This window comes from Rhinichthys klamathensis, unplaced genomic scaffold, assembly GCF_029890125.1.
Source record: "Rhinichthys klamathensis goyatoka isolate OS25496 unplaced genomic scaffold, OSU_Roscu_1.1 h1tg000022l_1, whole genome shotgun sequence".
NCBI classification, from domain to species: Eukaryota; Metazoa; Chordata; class Actinopteri; order Cypriniformes; family Leuciscidae; genus Rhinichthys; species Rhinichthys klamathensis.
Window position 1 is genome coordinate 1,351,603 of NW_026606573.1, and position 17,539 is coordinate 1,369,141.

General features: G+C 41.6%; 1 protein-coding gene across 3 annotated transcripts in view; it reads left to right on the top strand.

Moving 5' to 3' along the window:
* si:ch211-186j3.6 (neural-cadherin) overlaps positions 1-17,539 on the top strand; it is a 380,887-nt gene that overhangs the window by 281,957 nt on the left and 81,391 nt on the right. For all 3 annotated transcript variants that reach the window (XM_056242529.1, XM_056242538.1, XM_056242521.1), the window contains exon 20: positions 8,763-8,947. In XM_056242529.1, coding sequence (XP_056098504.1) covers positions 8,763-8,947 — 185 coding nt within the window. The remainder of the gene's footprint in view (positions 1-8,762; positions 8,948-17,539) is intronic.

The following is a 17,539-nucleotide window of genomic DNA, read 5'->3' on the forward strand; positions in this document are numbered from 1 at the left end:
GCGACGCGCCTACATTTGAAATAACAAAATTTTGGTCGGCAGGAAAAATGGTCAAACGCTCCCACTGATATTTCACATGACTCTGGGTCTATATGGTTTTTCGAGCACCAGCTGGAAAAATACCCGCCCATTTCGAAGCATAGAGGCGCCGAGTCGACGGGGTCCTAGCTTCAGATATAGTGTTCAACACCTTCACAGGAAGGTTCCAGGATACCCGTTAAGGGACCACACATGGAGGGCACATAGATCGGGCCGCGGATGCCACATCGTTCCCTTCGCCTAGGTGAGGAGGTTTTTCCTCATCGGGCCAGGCCATGGAGCTGTGTCCGATAACTGAACCAGCTCCGGAAACCACGGTCTGGATTTCCAGAGAGGACCCACCAGAAGGACTGGGCACTCGCTCTCTCTGACCCGTTTGATGACTTGTGGGATCATTGAGACGGGGGGAAAAGCATACAGGGGACGGTTGGGCCAGACGTGGGCCAACGCGTTCATGTCCTTCGAGAAGAACATATTGCAGTGGGTGTTGTTTTTCGAGGCGAACAGGTCGATTTCGGCTCTGCCAAACACCTTCCATATCAAACTGACCGTCTGTGGGTTCAGGGACCACTCGCCGAGGGGAGTGTTGCCCTGTGAGCACCCGCACCCAAATTCTGGATGCCCAGGATATGCACAGCTCTCAAAGAGCTCAGATTGTTCTGTGCCCATAAGAGGAGATCTCTCGCCAAAGCATGCAGGTCGCCTGACCTGACGCCCCCCTAGCGATTTATGTAGGCCACTACTGACATGTTGTCCGTGCGGACTAAGACGTGGTGACCGCTGAGGTTCGATAGAAATGTCTTCAGGGCCAAACCAACTGCTTTCATTTCCAGACAGTTGATGTTTAAGCTTTTCTCCGTGCTCGACCAGAGGCCGGATGCAGGCGCGCCCTCATGTAGCGCTCCCCAACCCAGGTTGGACGCGTCTGTAAAGACCACTTTCCTCCTGTAAATTGTCCCCATTGTCACACCCTCTTGGTACCAGTCCTGAGCCCGCCAGGGAATCAGGGTCCTTAAACAACCGTGATTCACCATGATGCGCAGGCTGCCTGACTGCCATGCAAGGGTTGGCACACGGCGTTTCAGCCAGTGCTGCAGCGGGCGCATGCACAGTAATCCCATGCGGAGTACTGGCAAAGCTGCTGCCATTAGACCTAGCAGTTTCTGAAATTTCTTCAAAGGCATGCGCTCTGAACGAGGCTGCAAGCGCTCGCACCGAGAGCGCGCGCTCTGGTGTGAGCCGTGCTTTCATCGTCACCGAGTCTAGAACTATGCCCAGAAAGATCACACTCTGGCTGGGGGACAGCTTGCTCTTTGAAACCTTGATTGAGAAACCCAGGCATTTTAAATGGCCGAGAATCAAATCCCTGTGAGGTAGTAGCTCGACTCTCGACTGCGCCAGCACCAGCCAGTCGTTGAGATAATTCAGCACGCGCACTCCTCTCTGTCTCAGAGGAGAGAGTGCTGCATCCACACACTTTGTGAATGTGTGGGGTGCCAAAGACAGACCGAACGGCAGAACTGTGTATTGATAGGGCTGTCCCTCGAAGGCGAATCTCAAGAATGGCCTGTGACGAGGGTTTATTGGAATGTGAAATTAAGCATCTTTCAGATCCATTGTGACAAACCAATCCCCCGGGCGAATTTGCGCGAGGATATGTTTGATAGTTAACATTTTGAAGGGCCGTCTCATAAGAGCCTTGTTCAAATGCCTCAAATCTAGTATGGGTCTGAGGCCGCCGTCTCTTTTCGGAATTAGAAAATAACGGCTGTGAAAACCCGCCTGTTTTAGCGCAGGGGGGACTAATTCTATCGCACCTTTTGCTAATAAATTCTGTACTTCGGTGCGAAGCACGTGACCCACGTCGCTTCTCACCGAGGTCTCGATAACCACCTGAAACTTTGGGGGTCTGCGAGCGAATTGGAGCGAGTAGCCTCGCTTTATAGTGTTTATGACCCAACTCGACACATTGGGGATGGCTTGCCAGGCTAGAACCCGTGTGGCTAGGGACTGACACACTGATTGGGACGGGCCGCCTAACATAGGGGGACCTGATATCCTTATAATGTGATTTGTGCATACATTGAGTATTTGACTGACTGTACAGGCATTTGCGTGTGGGGGAGTCAGTGTTACAACAGGGGAGGGGCTGCCTAGTGAAGGGGGACCGTGAACCCATGTGTTGTGCTTGTGAAACATGCTCTTTTTTTAAAAACATACTCTTTTTGTACTTTATTTGGTTCGCCGTGAAAACGGCGTTTGTTTTTAAAGACGCGCTCACTGTTGCGGGCCTGTTTACAATAATAAAATCCCCAGCCGCCTGAACTGAACGGGGAGCTGTGGGAAGTCTTTTGTCTGGGATGGGCCGCCTAACACAGGGGGACCTAATACCCTTACATTGTGATTTGTGCACATACTGAATGTTGGACTGACTGCACAGGCTTTTTCCTGGGTGAAAAGTCAGTGTAACAACTGGGAGGAGGCCGCCTAGTGAAGGGGGACTGTGAACCCTGTGTGTTGTGATTGTGAAACATACTCTTTTTTGCTTTCCGTGAGTCGCCATGACAACAGCGTTTGTTTGTAGAGGCGCGCGCAGTACAGCGGGCCTGTTGAGAATAATAAAATCTCCCGCCGCCTGAGTTAGACAGGGAGCTGTGAGAAGTGTCATGGGATTTAGAGCAGTGACTATCTGTGGCAGCGCACGATTCGTAGCGGACGCACTGATTGCAGTGATAGTGTGCGGCATGATGAACAGAATGTAAGGGAGCGGCTGCTCTCTTGTGTCGTAAAGAAAGATAGCCGCGTGCACATCTGACCGTGCACTCCTTCTGTCGCTGCTCAATGAGGGAAGGAAGCGGGCAAGCGCATGAAAGAACATTTCAGTCAGAAAACGCTCTTCTGTGTGATGTGCAAAACAGAGGCCGTAAAGAGAGCTAGCCGCGCGAACATCTACCCGCGCGCTTCTTCCGTCGAGGCTCGACGAGGGAAGAAAACGTGGGCGCGCACGAGGCGATTTGCCGTCCTGAGGGAGAGCTAGTCACGAGCGCATGGTGTATTTTTAGTAGCTCTTTTGTGTCGTAAAGAGAGCTAGCCGCGCAAACATCTACCTGCGCGCCTCTTCCGTCGAGGCGACGAGGGAGTCGCTGATCTCCTTCGAACAGGACCGGAGTACTGATTGAGCAGGAAAGAGTGAGGCACGCGGGGACGTGGCCGGCGTGCGTTCACCACAGACAAACACAGAATATTACAATAGAAAGGATATAGCGTCGTCGCCGGATAGCCACAGGTGAGACGGCGTCAGGAGAAAACGGCTGAGAAGGCGTAGTCCGATTAAATTATGCTCGCTCAGGCTGAAGGCCTTGTTCAAACGGCGAAGGCTTAGTAAAACAGTCAGAGACATGCAGTTGTCGCTGAAGGAGTCAAATCTGCTATAATGGCGAATTCGGGGACTAATATAGGCTGAGGCCACGCCCCCTGACGGGCTCTGACGTGTAATGACGTAGAGTGATCTCATTGGTCGCACGTCAGAGGCGCCCGGGCCATTGGATGTGCAGTTGCTGCAGCACAGCCTATGAGCGTGCCAGACGCTCAATGGGCTAGCTGTGCAGCTGCAAATGCGTTTCATATATAGGTTTCAGTAAATCGAGAAAAAGGAGTTTTCCCTCTGCGTATAGCTACGCAATACGAAGTGACCGTTCGAAAGGGAACGTAAGTGTCTTTGAGAACGAGAGAAAAGGGAGAGAATGCATTTCAGAACTCCATTAGGACAGATTAAAATTTAATGATTACATTGAAGCTTAATGTGTTAGTCTTAACTTGTAACTGGAATTTTTGTGCTTCCATGCTCCCTGTATATTTTCTTTACGTGAACATTCCGCAAGTTTAAGTGTAAGTACAGTGTTTCCTCTAGGATTTTTTGACAGGCCCATTTTGCCAGGGGGAGGGGGGTATGGCCCATGAGTGATATTCCCATTGGCCATGCCCCCCTGCCCCAGGTGTTTAAACCTCCCCTAAGTATTATAATATGAAAGGCTTCAATAAGAGCGGCAAAGCGATTATGCACATCCCGTGTGCAGAATGATGCACTTGAAGCAACGCGAAGTCACAGCGTGCAGCGCTTTGCATTGCAAAGTTCAAAGCAAAGAGAAGATATTATATCTGTCTATGCTTAGTGTATTCTATCTATCCGAAAGTTTATTGAGCCTTTTCTTTTAACAGTTTTAAATTTCAGTTACAGTGCGCATGAAGAAGAATTCATAGTGCTCTTTACTCCAGTGCTGTAATCTAACAGACACCCGGGAGAAAGGAATATATAGCGGCAAATCACTGCCAATAATAACCGAGCGCACAACTGATGCTGGCGCGCACGGTTAATGACTTCCGCGAGAGGATAACAGATCTACACGCGAGGAAACGGGAACTCGTGAGCTCATTCAATAACCGCGCGCCCGCATGACATCTCCTCTGACTTCCTGTTAGTAAAGTATCTGTGAAGAATCTATTCTATATTAACAACGCATTAAATCACATTACACATTAATAAACCACAATAAATAAAACAAATTAAGTGATGTCTCATGTCTCAAGTCAAGTGAATTACGGGTCATTGGACAGGCGTCCAATCACAACTGACTTCCGTAAAAGGGGAAGTAACCAATGACACTCGAGGTTATTAAAACAGTAAGTCCCGCCCCTCGACTGCCAAAAATAAAACTGTTCGAGCGAGCAAAAGCAGCAGGCGAGAGCAGATCAAGCGCGAGAGCGTGGGGAATGATCATGCGTGCGCGATGACTTGTATTGCGTGCAGAGGAGATGTAATGCGGGCGCGCGTTTTTTAAATGAGCTTGCGAGTTCCCGTTTCCTCGCGTGTAGATCTGTTATCCTCTCGCGGAAGTCATTTACCGCGCGCGCCAGCATCAGTTGTGCGCTCGGTTATTATTGGCATTGATTTGCTGCCAAAGGAATATGATTTAGAAAGCGCAATAAACTCCAGCAAGATAAAGTCATTTTATGCAAACCATAGACCTTTATCTACAAATAAAGTATAACAATGGGAACATTGATCTTGAACAGAGTGTCGTCGTGTTACTGTCGTAACCGTAAATGGAGAATAACTGAGGAGAGATGAGTTTCCATTAACTTTAACTTAACGACTTAAATATTCATTTTTACCTCACTCATATCACATACCTGATATTGAATGACTTTAGAAGTCTTGGAATATAGTGCGAAAACTTTATTGTGCTTTAAAATGTTTTTTTTTATGGCTTTAGTGGGGCTTAACAATAACACAATAGTATGCACAATATCGGACCTCACTGAGAAGCAGCAGCCGTGGCGGGATGATTTTAGGTGTGGCGGCCCGCCACGGCAGAATGAATGTAGAGGAAACACTGAAGTATTTGTATATGTGAAGGTGGGGTCAGAAGTGGATTTATAAATTGTGCTGTTCAATTATACAATGCCGCTGAGTTCACATTGGTTTATTTTGCGGTCAGTGAAATATATATTTCAGTGCAGTTCATCTGCCATTCACAATTTGTTGCAATATATGATAAGAGGAAACCCGCAGAACCCAAGGATTCACACTCTGTTTTTCATTCTCTGGTTTTTCCATTCCATGTCCCAGAATAATCTCTCAGCATTCACTCTAGCCACAGTTCAAATGACAATTAATTGTGTTTGTTGGTCTGTTCATTTTATTCTTTTTTTTTTTATTGTTTATATATTTACTGTTTTGTTTTTTGCAAGGTCTTCTATGAAAATATATTAGAGTTATATATTTTGTATTAAAAAGGGCATTAACAAATATGTATAAGGGACTGTTCGTTATTTATTTAAGGGGCCACCGGAGGAGATTTGAGATCTGTAATCAAAAAAGACTTGACCCTCCCTTCGCCAGCAATAATGTTTTCTATGACCCTCCAAAATGATTGTGAAAAAAGGCATGACCCTCCCCGATAATTTATTAATTACTTTTGTACTGGTTTTGGCAAAGATGTTCAGATAGCCATTCCACGATAAACGACTAAACTCCTGCTTTCTCATCTTGCGGCTGTAACGATAGACCAAACCTACAATTCGGTTCGTATCACGATTTTTGATTTGAAAAAAATAAAAATAATTTTTTTAAAAATCATGTTTTCGGTGCTGATGGTGACGCGTTCATGTAAAATGTAAGGGTGGCGCTGCCAATACAGTATCTTAAAGCTGCCACAAAGAACCGGCAAAAGTAATGATTATGAATAATTTCAAGGGGACATTTTAATTGTTTATTAATAAACAAGTCTTTGTCAGTGTGGCTGCAAATATAAAGGTGATGATGCTGACTCGCGATCTTCGCAGTAGTGAACTCGCCAGAGAGAAATGCACATTTACGGATTACAGAAGCAGAGTCTGTAGTCTGTTTTCTTTCGTTTTGAATTATTCTGTTAAAAAGTAGACATGTCAAGCTTTCTATATATTTATCTGTAAAAGTTTTAAAGTCACTTTCAGAGCGGTCATGTCCGTAACGGAGAACTGTCACGTCAGTAAAAAAAATGTCCCTCATAAATGCAAACCATGATGCAAACACGAAAAAAATAAAAAGAATATTTTGTGTTATTAACAGTCTCAAACCAGGACAATTCGATGATTGTTCTGGTTATGTCTTATTTCGACATAGGCTATGTGTGCTGCATGCAACAATCAAGATATGCATTTGTAAATCCAGCTATATTTGCTTCTTATTAATTAAATTGGTTGATGAAAAATTGATTAAAATTAAGATACAATTTATACAAAACGAAATTCACTTTAAAGAAAGGCTTTCTACAAAACAACACTTAATGAAGTGGTCAAAATCATGTCTGGCCATGTCTCCCGATATATTGCGTATAGGCTATACTTTTCATAATAAACATAGATGAAAAAAAAAACATTATAATAACTATGAAACTAAATGCGCTTATTATGGCTACAACACATAGGCTAAAGACTCTATTTAAAAAAAAAATCTGTAGAAATTACAGTATTACTGGCTGCCAACCGAGCACAACCGTCTTTATCTTTACAGAATAAAACTAAAATAACAGCCTCATGCAAAGCATTAATGGGAACCAAAATCTGAAGGAAAAAAAGAAAAAGGTTGATGAAGATTTCTGGTTCCCAGAATGCTTTGCATTGGATTGTTATTTTATAGTTTTATTCTGTAAAGACAAAGACTTGTTAATTTTTAATGTTCATTTAACTTTGAACAAACTGTTGCCAGTAAATATACATCAATTTAAATCTACAGTAAGTTACTGGCAAACAGCTGCATAACTACAGCAATTTTTTTACAGTGTACATATTGCTGCACATTTATTTAATTCAGAATTTTGCACACAAGTTGAAAGGCATTTGTTTGTGCATAGTAAAACATATCTGCAACATTTATCAAGTTCACTGATAATTGTGCGTGCATTTATTAATCAATATGATACTAAAATAATAATAAAGTAGTAGGGTTCCCTTTCAATAGTCCAAATTTGCGGTGGAGCTGCCATTCTTTCTTCTGTGGATTTCTTCAGCTCCTGGTTGGTCAAATTCAGATAGATTGACAAATCGGCTCATTCAACTGCACAGCGCACACACCTCACGAATTCAAGCCTAAGCTCCCGAACTTTTTAGACATGTTTAAAAATTATCGTGAGGTCGAGAGGTTCGGCTTGGCTCGTATCTTCCTAGCACACACGAGCCGCAACATGCGAGCACAACCGATTTCCACGCGATTTCTCCCGAGTGAAAAAAATCATCTGCGAGCTCGTAAAACAGCAAAAAATCGCACCGTCTAAGCCCGCCTTAAGGGAGTATGAATATATAAACAGACGTTTCAGTATTAAATGCATTTTCTGAGAATTTATATTTCAAGTTTTGACTGCAAATGTCACGTCCACAACGCTGGAATTGCCCAATTTTAAATAATTTATCCTTAACAAGTTTTTTTGGTGTAGGTCTACGTATTTTATTATGTTAACTTCAAATAATACGAATAGTAATTTAAAAATGTGGTAGCCCTATGTCCAACACATCACACTCCACTGTTATTGTGGCAATTTCAGTAGATTTGCTCACTAACATTGTTGTGGAAACACAATAAGAATGGAAACTAAAATAGTATCGTGCTACAGCGCACATCAGCTGCAGTTCTGGCGCCTCAGTCCCATTAAAACTCGACGTACATTCACATCACATGTTAATGCAGCGGTAGACTAGCACTCACGGGACACTGCACTTATTCGCAATCCCAAAAGTTCATTATTTGCTCGTGCTTTAAAGCTTTGCCGGGTAAACATTTCATTGGCGTTCTGTTCTAATGCACTTTTTCTGAGTGTGTAGCCTACTGAAGCGCGCGCGCACTGTCAGACAGCGCCAAACTGGATTTTTGTTGGGTCAGACCCATCTGATAGCGATGGGGGGCCGAGACCGAGAGAGCTGTAGCTACATGGAAAGAAATATGCACCAAACAAGCTTTGAAATTTAGCTGTTTTGATGAATACAAAAGTTGGGTGACCCTCCCCTATAGACTAAAAAAGGTTGGATGACCCTCCCCTCAACAAAGAATAAAAAGACATGACCCTCCCCTATTTTCCTCCGGTGGCCCTTTCCATAAATACCGAACGGTCCCTAACAGATAAAATAAAAGATAAAGGTATCCGATCAGACAATCAATATTTGAATCCTGTTATTTTTCCTACCTGCAGTTATTTCATCCTGAACAAGCGGACAGGGTTTCTGATCATAAAGGAGAACACCCCTTCTGGGAGTCATGACTTTCAGGTTCGAGTGTCAGATGGGGTGTGGCCAGATGCCATCTCTAGCGTGAAGGTGAATGTGAGAGAACTACGGGACGATGCCATCTACAACTCAGCCTCTCTAAGATTAGCAGGTACAGGTGATATTCACCTAGTGACATCATATCATAGTGCTTTGTGTGACGTTGAAAAGAGATTTCCTATCATTAATCAGTGGTAATTTTACACTTTCTCTTTTTTTCTCCCCAATTGTCTTCAAATTATTCAGCTAGAACCTCATACATACACACTTAAAAATTTATTCATTACCTTTAGTTAATTTAATTGAAGAAAGTTTTTAGACACAATTTAATTTAGTTCATTCAAAATAAATCAGTTTAGTTGGATCAACACAATTCAGTTGATTTAGGTCAAATTAATTTACTCTAGTATGTTTAACTTAACTTTATTACATTAGTCAAACAAAACATTTTTATGTTGGTGCAATCTAATTTTTTTAATTAATTTTCTGAGATTTAATATTTGTATGTTCAATAAAGCAGTTTCATTCATCATTATACACAATGTATATAATGAACATATAAGAACAGACTGATGTCAGTACTGACATTAGCATAGATCACTGAGTCCCCACAGACTAAGCACAGGCGACACTCTTCTGCATAATGGTAACCACAAAATTAAAAAACATTACAGCAACTCGTCTAAATGTCCAACATAACTGAACATTAAACACTAACATAAACTAACAACATCTTTCTCTTTGCTGAAAAACACATACAATAATACTTTACCCACCACATTTTCTCTCCTAATGCAGTCCCTTGCAAAGCATGCTGGTAACTTAGTTATGTCAACTAAAATGATTAATGTAGTTTTAACACAAATTAATTAAGTAAACTTCAGTTTTGAATATATTAGGTTGATTGAACACAATTGAATTAAGTTGTCAAAATGTTAAAAAATCATGTTACTTTAGCTCATTTTAATTAATTAAACTGAACAAGTGCAGTGTCAATTTCAGCCTTTGGTGACTTCCTTTTTAAATAAATATTTTTTAAAGCAATATTTAAAGCAAAAGCAAGATTAAAGACAAAGTTTGCAAATGTCTTTATTTTCATAGAATACACAAGGATGTATTTATTTATCGCATTTAATATCAGTGATGATGTCATAATACTTACATACTGAATTGTTATTTGTGTTCTTGCACTTATTTACACATTGTGTTGTGATTGGTCTTGTCTTTTCTGCATCTGTTGATATATCTTTAGCCATCTTGATTATGTAAAGGCACAGAAGCTATGTTACTCATGCACAGTCAACAAAAAACAAGATGGAAGCTCAGTTTCATCTCTGATGCAACTTGTACAGAACTAAAGCCTCAAACCAAATCTTAACTACTGTACTGTACCTCTATTCGTTCGCATTTTGCATCCTAAAATGCAAAAGGAGTTGTATATAGTAATGCAGCTATATACTACTTCCGAGGCTCATAATCTAAGGCTCTTAAACTAATTTGACTCAAAATGAATGGCACTCTGTATACAGCACTGTCCAGACGTAAGCCAAGTCTGTGTCCATTGCTTATTACAGTCAAAGACATTAAAATAGTTTAATGGTCTGGAATCAGGATCTGTGTTGATTGTGTGCCGTGTTGTGGCAGTAAAACTTGTGGGCAATATTGAATTTGGTGACAAAAGCCAGCATTTTAATGAAAACAAGACTGAGCTGAAATGAAATGAAATGGACTAGAGCTGAGGATTTTGTAGTTTTAAGACTATTAAAGTGGGGGAAAGGCCTTGTGGGAGATGGAGAGACAGAATATAAAATGTAGGCCAATAGCAAACTCATAAGCCTATAAAGAGATGTTTCTTTAATTTCAGCAGTGCAACTGAATTTATTGCAGGCATGAAACAACAGCAAGCTGTTTTCTGTCGTCTGTGTTTATTAATGCTAATTGTGACTTCACAAATACCTTCACAAATGCCTTAAGAGAGGTATTTACATACACACTGGTCATATTTATAATCTCTGACAATCCCTAATTGAACCAGGGTTATCTGTGGCATTAAAAACAATCTGAGTTTGTTGTTGTTTTTTATTTATTTTTTTGTATTTATTTATAGTTTCATCACTTAATCTACTGTGGACTGTGCAACTAAATATTTCTCCCATATTTCTGTTTAGTCTTTAAACTAAATAAAAGTTACTATTTACTCCTAACCCTCCAGGGTATAGTGTTGCCTAGTTGGAATTAAAAAGGCAGACTTTAAAGGGTCACTCCACCCATTTGCATTAAGAGGTCCATTGTTAGACAACCAGTCATACTATTGAATGGTCGTGCAACATTCTTTCATTTTCCCCTGAGACGAGAGAAATCTACTATTTACCTTTTCCACTTCCTCCTACAATGACGCAAAAATCGTCATTTGACGTCATTGTAGGAGGAAGTGTAAAAAGGGGGGATTTCTGTATAGACTACAAGCACAAATTCCCACCCTTTCAAACCCGCCCATAGGGGGTTGGACCTAATGCGCTAACAGAGCTATCACAGATCAGTGGGTGGGACTTCACTTGCAGATACTAAAAGCAATATCAGCCATCTTGTTTATAAACTAAGCTAACATGCGCTGTGGATATAGGAAGTTACGACAATGACGGAAGAAACTAAACATGATATGGAAGAAGAGGATTTTGAAATTCTGCTGCTCGAATCCGCTGTTCGTGGCTATCTTTACGAGCCCCAATATAGTGAAGAGCAGCTGAGGCTGATGGTGGAACAGGAGGCGGCTGCCTGTCGCGGACGAGGAGCCCGGGCTGGCTTGAGCTGGGCGGACTGCTGGTGCGTGTGCTCTCGCTGTGCGCTACGGACACAGATAGAGTCCGTCTGCTGCAGAGAATTTCAACAAGGCAGTTTCTCCTGGACGAAATCTCTGAATCAGACGACCACACGGACGTTTGTGTTGTGATGTGAACCATCCTAGTTTCGCCTGACTGAACATGCAGGTATCATGCAATAATTCACCATATAGAAAGAAATACAAACGAGTAATTCACTAATGAGTTTGCCAATGTAACGGGGTTCGTTGTTGTGGGAAGAAGGAGGCTGGAACCGGCGAACATTTAAACGTTTTAATAGTAAAATAAACAAATACAAAACAAAAGTATAAGCCAGCTGGCCACACACAACAGAAACAAAACATAAAATCAGGCCTGTTCCTTTTGTGCTTCCGCTCCTCCGTGAGAGATATGAGACCGCTGCACAGGTGCCATTCATTATCACTCGCGTCGTCCTCTCACGTCCCTCGCCCTCGTCCTGCTCGCCACAACTAACTAGACATTTTTTGTGAAATGAATTTTAAACTCATTTGGCAGCTAGCCTTCTTGTAGACGGAAGAGCGATTTCTCTGATGTTTGCGCTGTTCTGGATTAGTGGGAGTGGCTTGCGGAGCTGTGCAACATGGTGCATTGTGGGAGTTGTTGTCTTACATACAAATGCGCCCCAAAGTTATTTTCTGTCTTTTCTCGGTCAAGAGGGCACCAAATTTAAAATTTCTTTTACATTTCGACTACATATATAACCCACTTTCAATAAAGATTAATGTTGAAATGGGTGGAGTGACCCTTTAAAGAACATCTCAGGTTATGACTGTAACCATGGTTCCCTGAAAAGGGAACTAGACGCTGCGTCAGATGTTACAGTGCTTTGGGAATGCTTCTGCATGACCGTCTTCAAGCATGTGTGAAATCAGTCCAATGGTGTGACGGAACGTCATAGGCAACCCCAGCGTGGCTGGATGCGTGCAGGAGAACCATAGAAGACAGTGTCTCGTTTCTTGAGACTCAAACAGATCAACTTCCGCCCGGCCGAATTTCCTCCAGATAAACTTGGGACAAGAAACAAGATGTCCTCCACATGACCAAGGAATGAAGTCATCTGCATAACCTTGATCATGTGGAATGGGTTGCCCCTCATGGAAAACCCCTTGGTCTTGAGCCACCACTGCAAGAGTCTCATGTACAGTAAGCCTAAAGGTATCATGTTGGGTTCAGCTGCAATCAGACCCCACAGTCTCAAGCCTGGCTTTATCTTGTTCAAGGCTGCAAGAATGGAATCGATACGAGCAGGAGAAAGACGTGCCTGAATCATCGTTGAATCCCATACCACGCCTAGAAAATTGGTTCTCTGTACTGGAGAAAGAACACTCTTCTACAGCCTTAACCCCAATTCTTTCATATGGCCGAGAACTACATCTCAATGCCAAGCCACCATCTGCTCTGACTGAGCTAAAATCAAACAATTGTCTATATAGTTTAATACGCGAATGCCCTAGAGTCGCAGAGGAGCCAGCGCTAAATCCATGCATTTCATGTAAGTTTGTGGTGTCAATGCTAGGCCGAAAGGAAGAACACAATACTGGTACGCTTTGCCCCCTAAAAAGGGCACCTGAGGAACTGTGTTTAGGAAAGATAGATATGTGCAAGTATGCGTCCTTGAGATCTATAGTGACAAACCAGTCCTCTGACCTGAATTGAGCCACAATTTTCTTCAATGTCAACATCTTGAACTTTAATCTTTTGACTGAGCAATTTAAAAGGCGCAGATCTAAAATTGGACTCAACCCCCTGTCCTTCTTTGGAATGATACAATTCCAGCTGTAAAACCAGGACTCTCACACTGGGCAGAATAAACCACAGTGCGTCCCGCAGGTGAATGAAGAGAAAAGAATGAGCCTGTCTCTAACCCCTCTACGAGAGCAAACCCCACGATTGCAATGCCACTCTGCCTCGGCAGAGGCTCTCCACTCCACTCAGCATTGGGGCCGGGACCGCGGGGAACGTGAGCCTGGGCACCCTCCTCGAAGAGTGCCTGGCGGGTGCGGAGCGTTGTCAGCGGCAGCCGCTCACAATGAGCACAGTCAACCGCCTCAAGAGCATGCTCTGCTCCCAAACAAACTATACATAAATGTATTTAAATGCAAGTTTGCTCACATTATTTCACTCTCTCTCTCTCTCTCTCTCTCTCTCTCTCTCTCTCTCGCTATATATATATATATATATTTATATATCAGTCAGTATTAAGGTAAAAATTATAATGAAGCGGTTTATTTCCCTAGAGCCCTGTCTAAACATGCGTTGAATTCTAGGCTAACTGAAAGTTCGACTTTAGTACTATTTACTGCCTCCTTGACATTTGAAATCCGATTTCAGGAACAAATGTTAAAGGCAATGGAGAGTCGTAAGGCCTGTTTAATGCTGCTTCTTTGAGGTTATAGCTTGCTCTGTGAATCTTGGAAAGTGAACTGATTGTAAAGTAAAATATGAGGAAAAGTATGTGGAGAAGTTCTTTAGACACCCATCCTAGCTCTTGGAGATAACCAAACATGCGCGCATTAACTCACACAAGCTTATTCCCATAACCTCTGCTCTGCCTGTAAACAAACAGTGCACACACACAGACATTTATACATAAACTCCCACATTCTGCAGGACACACAACTTGAAAAGCTTTTTGAATTTGAACTTTTGAGGCTTTTGGAAGCTAAGCCAGTTTGAACTCATCTATAAAAAATTTAAAATATGTTTTGATCCTCATCTCCCTTAACCCTGAGATTTCCACCCCTACGGGACTTTGTGGTATCAATAAAAATAAAATTTGGAAATATATTGGCCTTATTTTGGTGGGATTAGCTCACAGATTCACAAAGACATATTGACCACCACACTGTTCCCCAAGCCGCAGCTAAACTTCTGATTTAAGCTGTGTGTGTGGTGTACTTCTCTGTGTATTTCCATTTATTTATGAGTATACATACTCTCTTTGGTGCTTTGTCTCAGGGTGGTTTTCACTGCATTATAAAAGCATCTATTTGTGTGTGTGTGTATAGATAGATAGATATATGGATGGATGGATGGATGGATGGATGGATGGATGGATGGATGGATGGATGGATGGATGGATGGATGAATGGATGGATGTTTATCTGTTATTGCTCGAAAATAAGAACATTTTCTCATTAAAAAAATAGTTAAAGGGGTCATATGATGGTTCTTAAAAGAATATTATTTTGTGTATTTGGTTTAATGTAATGTGTTTACAAGCAAGCGCTGCTCGATACTGCTCAAAACTTGTGTTTGACTAGTCAGTAGCAAATTCTTAAAATAGGAAAACATACTTACAGGCTGTGTGAGTCAGAAGCGCCAGAATGTACACTGTAAAAAGAAAAGGTACCTGGAGGAACCTTTTGGGGTTCTTCACTTTGTCACACCGGCGGAACCATCTGTAGATCCTCTAGGTACCCTTTAAAAAGGGGCGGTTCTCTGAGGAACCACACAGGTTTCCTGAGGAACTCTTATATTAGGCACTGTGTGGAACCGCTTTGGGTGCCTCCAGGAACCAATTTTTATTTATTTATTATTATTTCATGTTGTTACTATGGTTAGCATTAACTTCTATTATAATAAAAAAACTGAACCAAATACAAAATAAGAATTGTTTATTACATATTTTAGATCCATTTTAATTCATACACTTCCATGCACTTGGGAAAAGAAGCTTGTAATAGATTAATATCAATGAATAGAATACACAAACAAATAGTATAATACATAAGCAACATGAATAATCAACAATGTACAGTATATACAATAGGGTATACAAGAAAAGACATCTCAACAAAATGCATGGAAACACAGATGTTCCATTTAATAAATCAATGTTAAAAAAAAAGTGCATCTTCACTTAAGTTAAGTTGTGTAAAGCTGGTTAAGTCTGATGTCACTGTTTCCAAATCCAAAAGCTCTATCAGATGCCAAAAACAAACCACAAACGGTGCTAATATATATTGTGCTGTAATATTCCTGAAAATGATGATCCTAACTTTTATCTCTAAACTGAAATCTCAGATAGTTAGTTATTCAGCTATTTTGAATCGTAAAATATTGAAGCCTGGGATGCCGTGAGACTGGAGACTGTAATGAACACTATGGCTTTTGAAAAGCTTAAATGTGTGACTTGAATCAACAGTGCTCATAAAGGGTTGTTGAGTATTCTCACTAGAAACAAGATAGATGGTTAAGATGCGGTAAAATTATCTGTTGTTCTGTGAATTTTCAGTCATTTCAATAAGAATCCACACGATCAGCAATTTTGTGTGTGGTCAAAAATATCACTATGGGACCAAGTGGAATTCGCTGTGTTTGACCAACAGAAAGCTGCTTGGAAGTGACTCCTGTGTGAGCTGTGCTCGTCGCTACACTGATGACAATGGTCAATGGACATTTTTGCCTGTGTTTTTCACAAAATTCACAAATGTGACCGCACCTTTACTCGCTGCTACATAAGATGCAATCAATAATAAAATCTTCACAAGGGACATGTGAGGTACTTAAGTTAGAAAAGTGAAAAGATGCAGCAGCTTCATTTTCTGTTTGTTTTTCCTCTTTTCTGGTGGATGGTCCATGCACTTCAATGATTTTCAGGTCTACAGGAGGATTTTTATTCTTGTTCAAACTTGTATTTCAGCTTACCAAGGTCCCTGCAAAGAACAAAAAATACTGTAAGTAATGTTATTAAAGTGATAGTTGTGAACGTAAAATAATTTCCTCAGCCTTGTGACATTCCTAACCTATTTGACTTAGTCCGTGGAACCCAAAAGCAGATCTCGGCCATAATGCAACCGCAGTCACTGTTCGCTTTCACTGCATGAAACACAAGCAGAACAAAATTGTGTAAATCATTCATGAAACCATTCTTATTGTCTAGGTCAATTAAATGCAACAATTTATGTAAAAATTTATATTCTGTTAAGCTCCAAAAATGTCCCAGAAAAGATCCTAAAAGTATGAAAATTTTAAAAATTAAAATGCAGTCCACAACTCATGTGTTATGAGTTGTGTTGTAAAGGTTATTGCACACTGAGTCCGAAATTTTCGTATGCGTTTTTTCGTGTTCGTCAGCCTAAAAATTCGTCACGCACAGAAACCTTGCACACTGAGTCCGATGTGTATTTATTAAACCTTTGCGGAAAAAAACGCACAAAAATACAAAATGGATTCTTCAAGCAGTAAGGATGATTTTGTTGCCCTCTATCTTATTGAAATGAGAATAAAGAGAAAATTTTGGGTCCATCCAATCCTGAAATTGCGCCGAGAGGAAGGAGAGTTCCACTTCCTTATCAAGGAGTTGCGAATTTATCCAGAGCGATTCAAAATTTACTTCAGAATGTCAGTGGAACAGTTTGATGCTTTGCTAGCGATTCTGGAGCCACATTTTAAAAAGAATACCACCAATTTATGTGAACCAATCGATCCTGAACAGAGACTGGCAGTATGTCTAAGCAGGTATGGACACACACACACACAGGCACACGCGCGGCCCGGTGAAAGCAGACAGAACAGCTGTATAGGCTACAGGTTATATGCCTATATTGTACCCAAATAATACATTCGTTATCGAAATGGCTGCTCAATCACACCTTAATCGATCCGAAATTTCGATCTGAAAGGGGAGGTTTATTCCTTTTCTAATCCGATCGAGAGAACATAAACACTTGATCGAATTGAAAACCGAAACTGAAAGGACTGCGCATGTGCAATGATGTGCGGAACGAGCTCTCCCGGCCCTGAATTGTCAAAAAACCTCTCAAAATGCTGGCTGTGGATGCGAAAAACGCAAAAAATCGAACCCGATCCGAATTTTTTTATGACGGACGAAAGTTTCG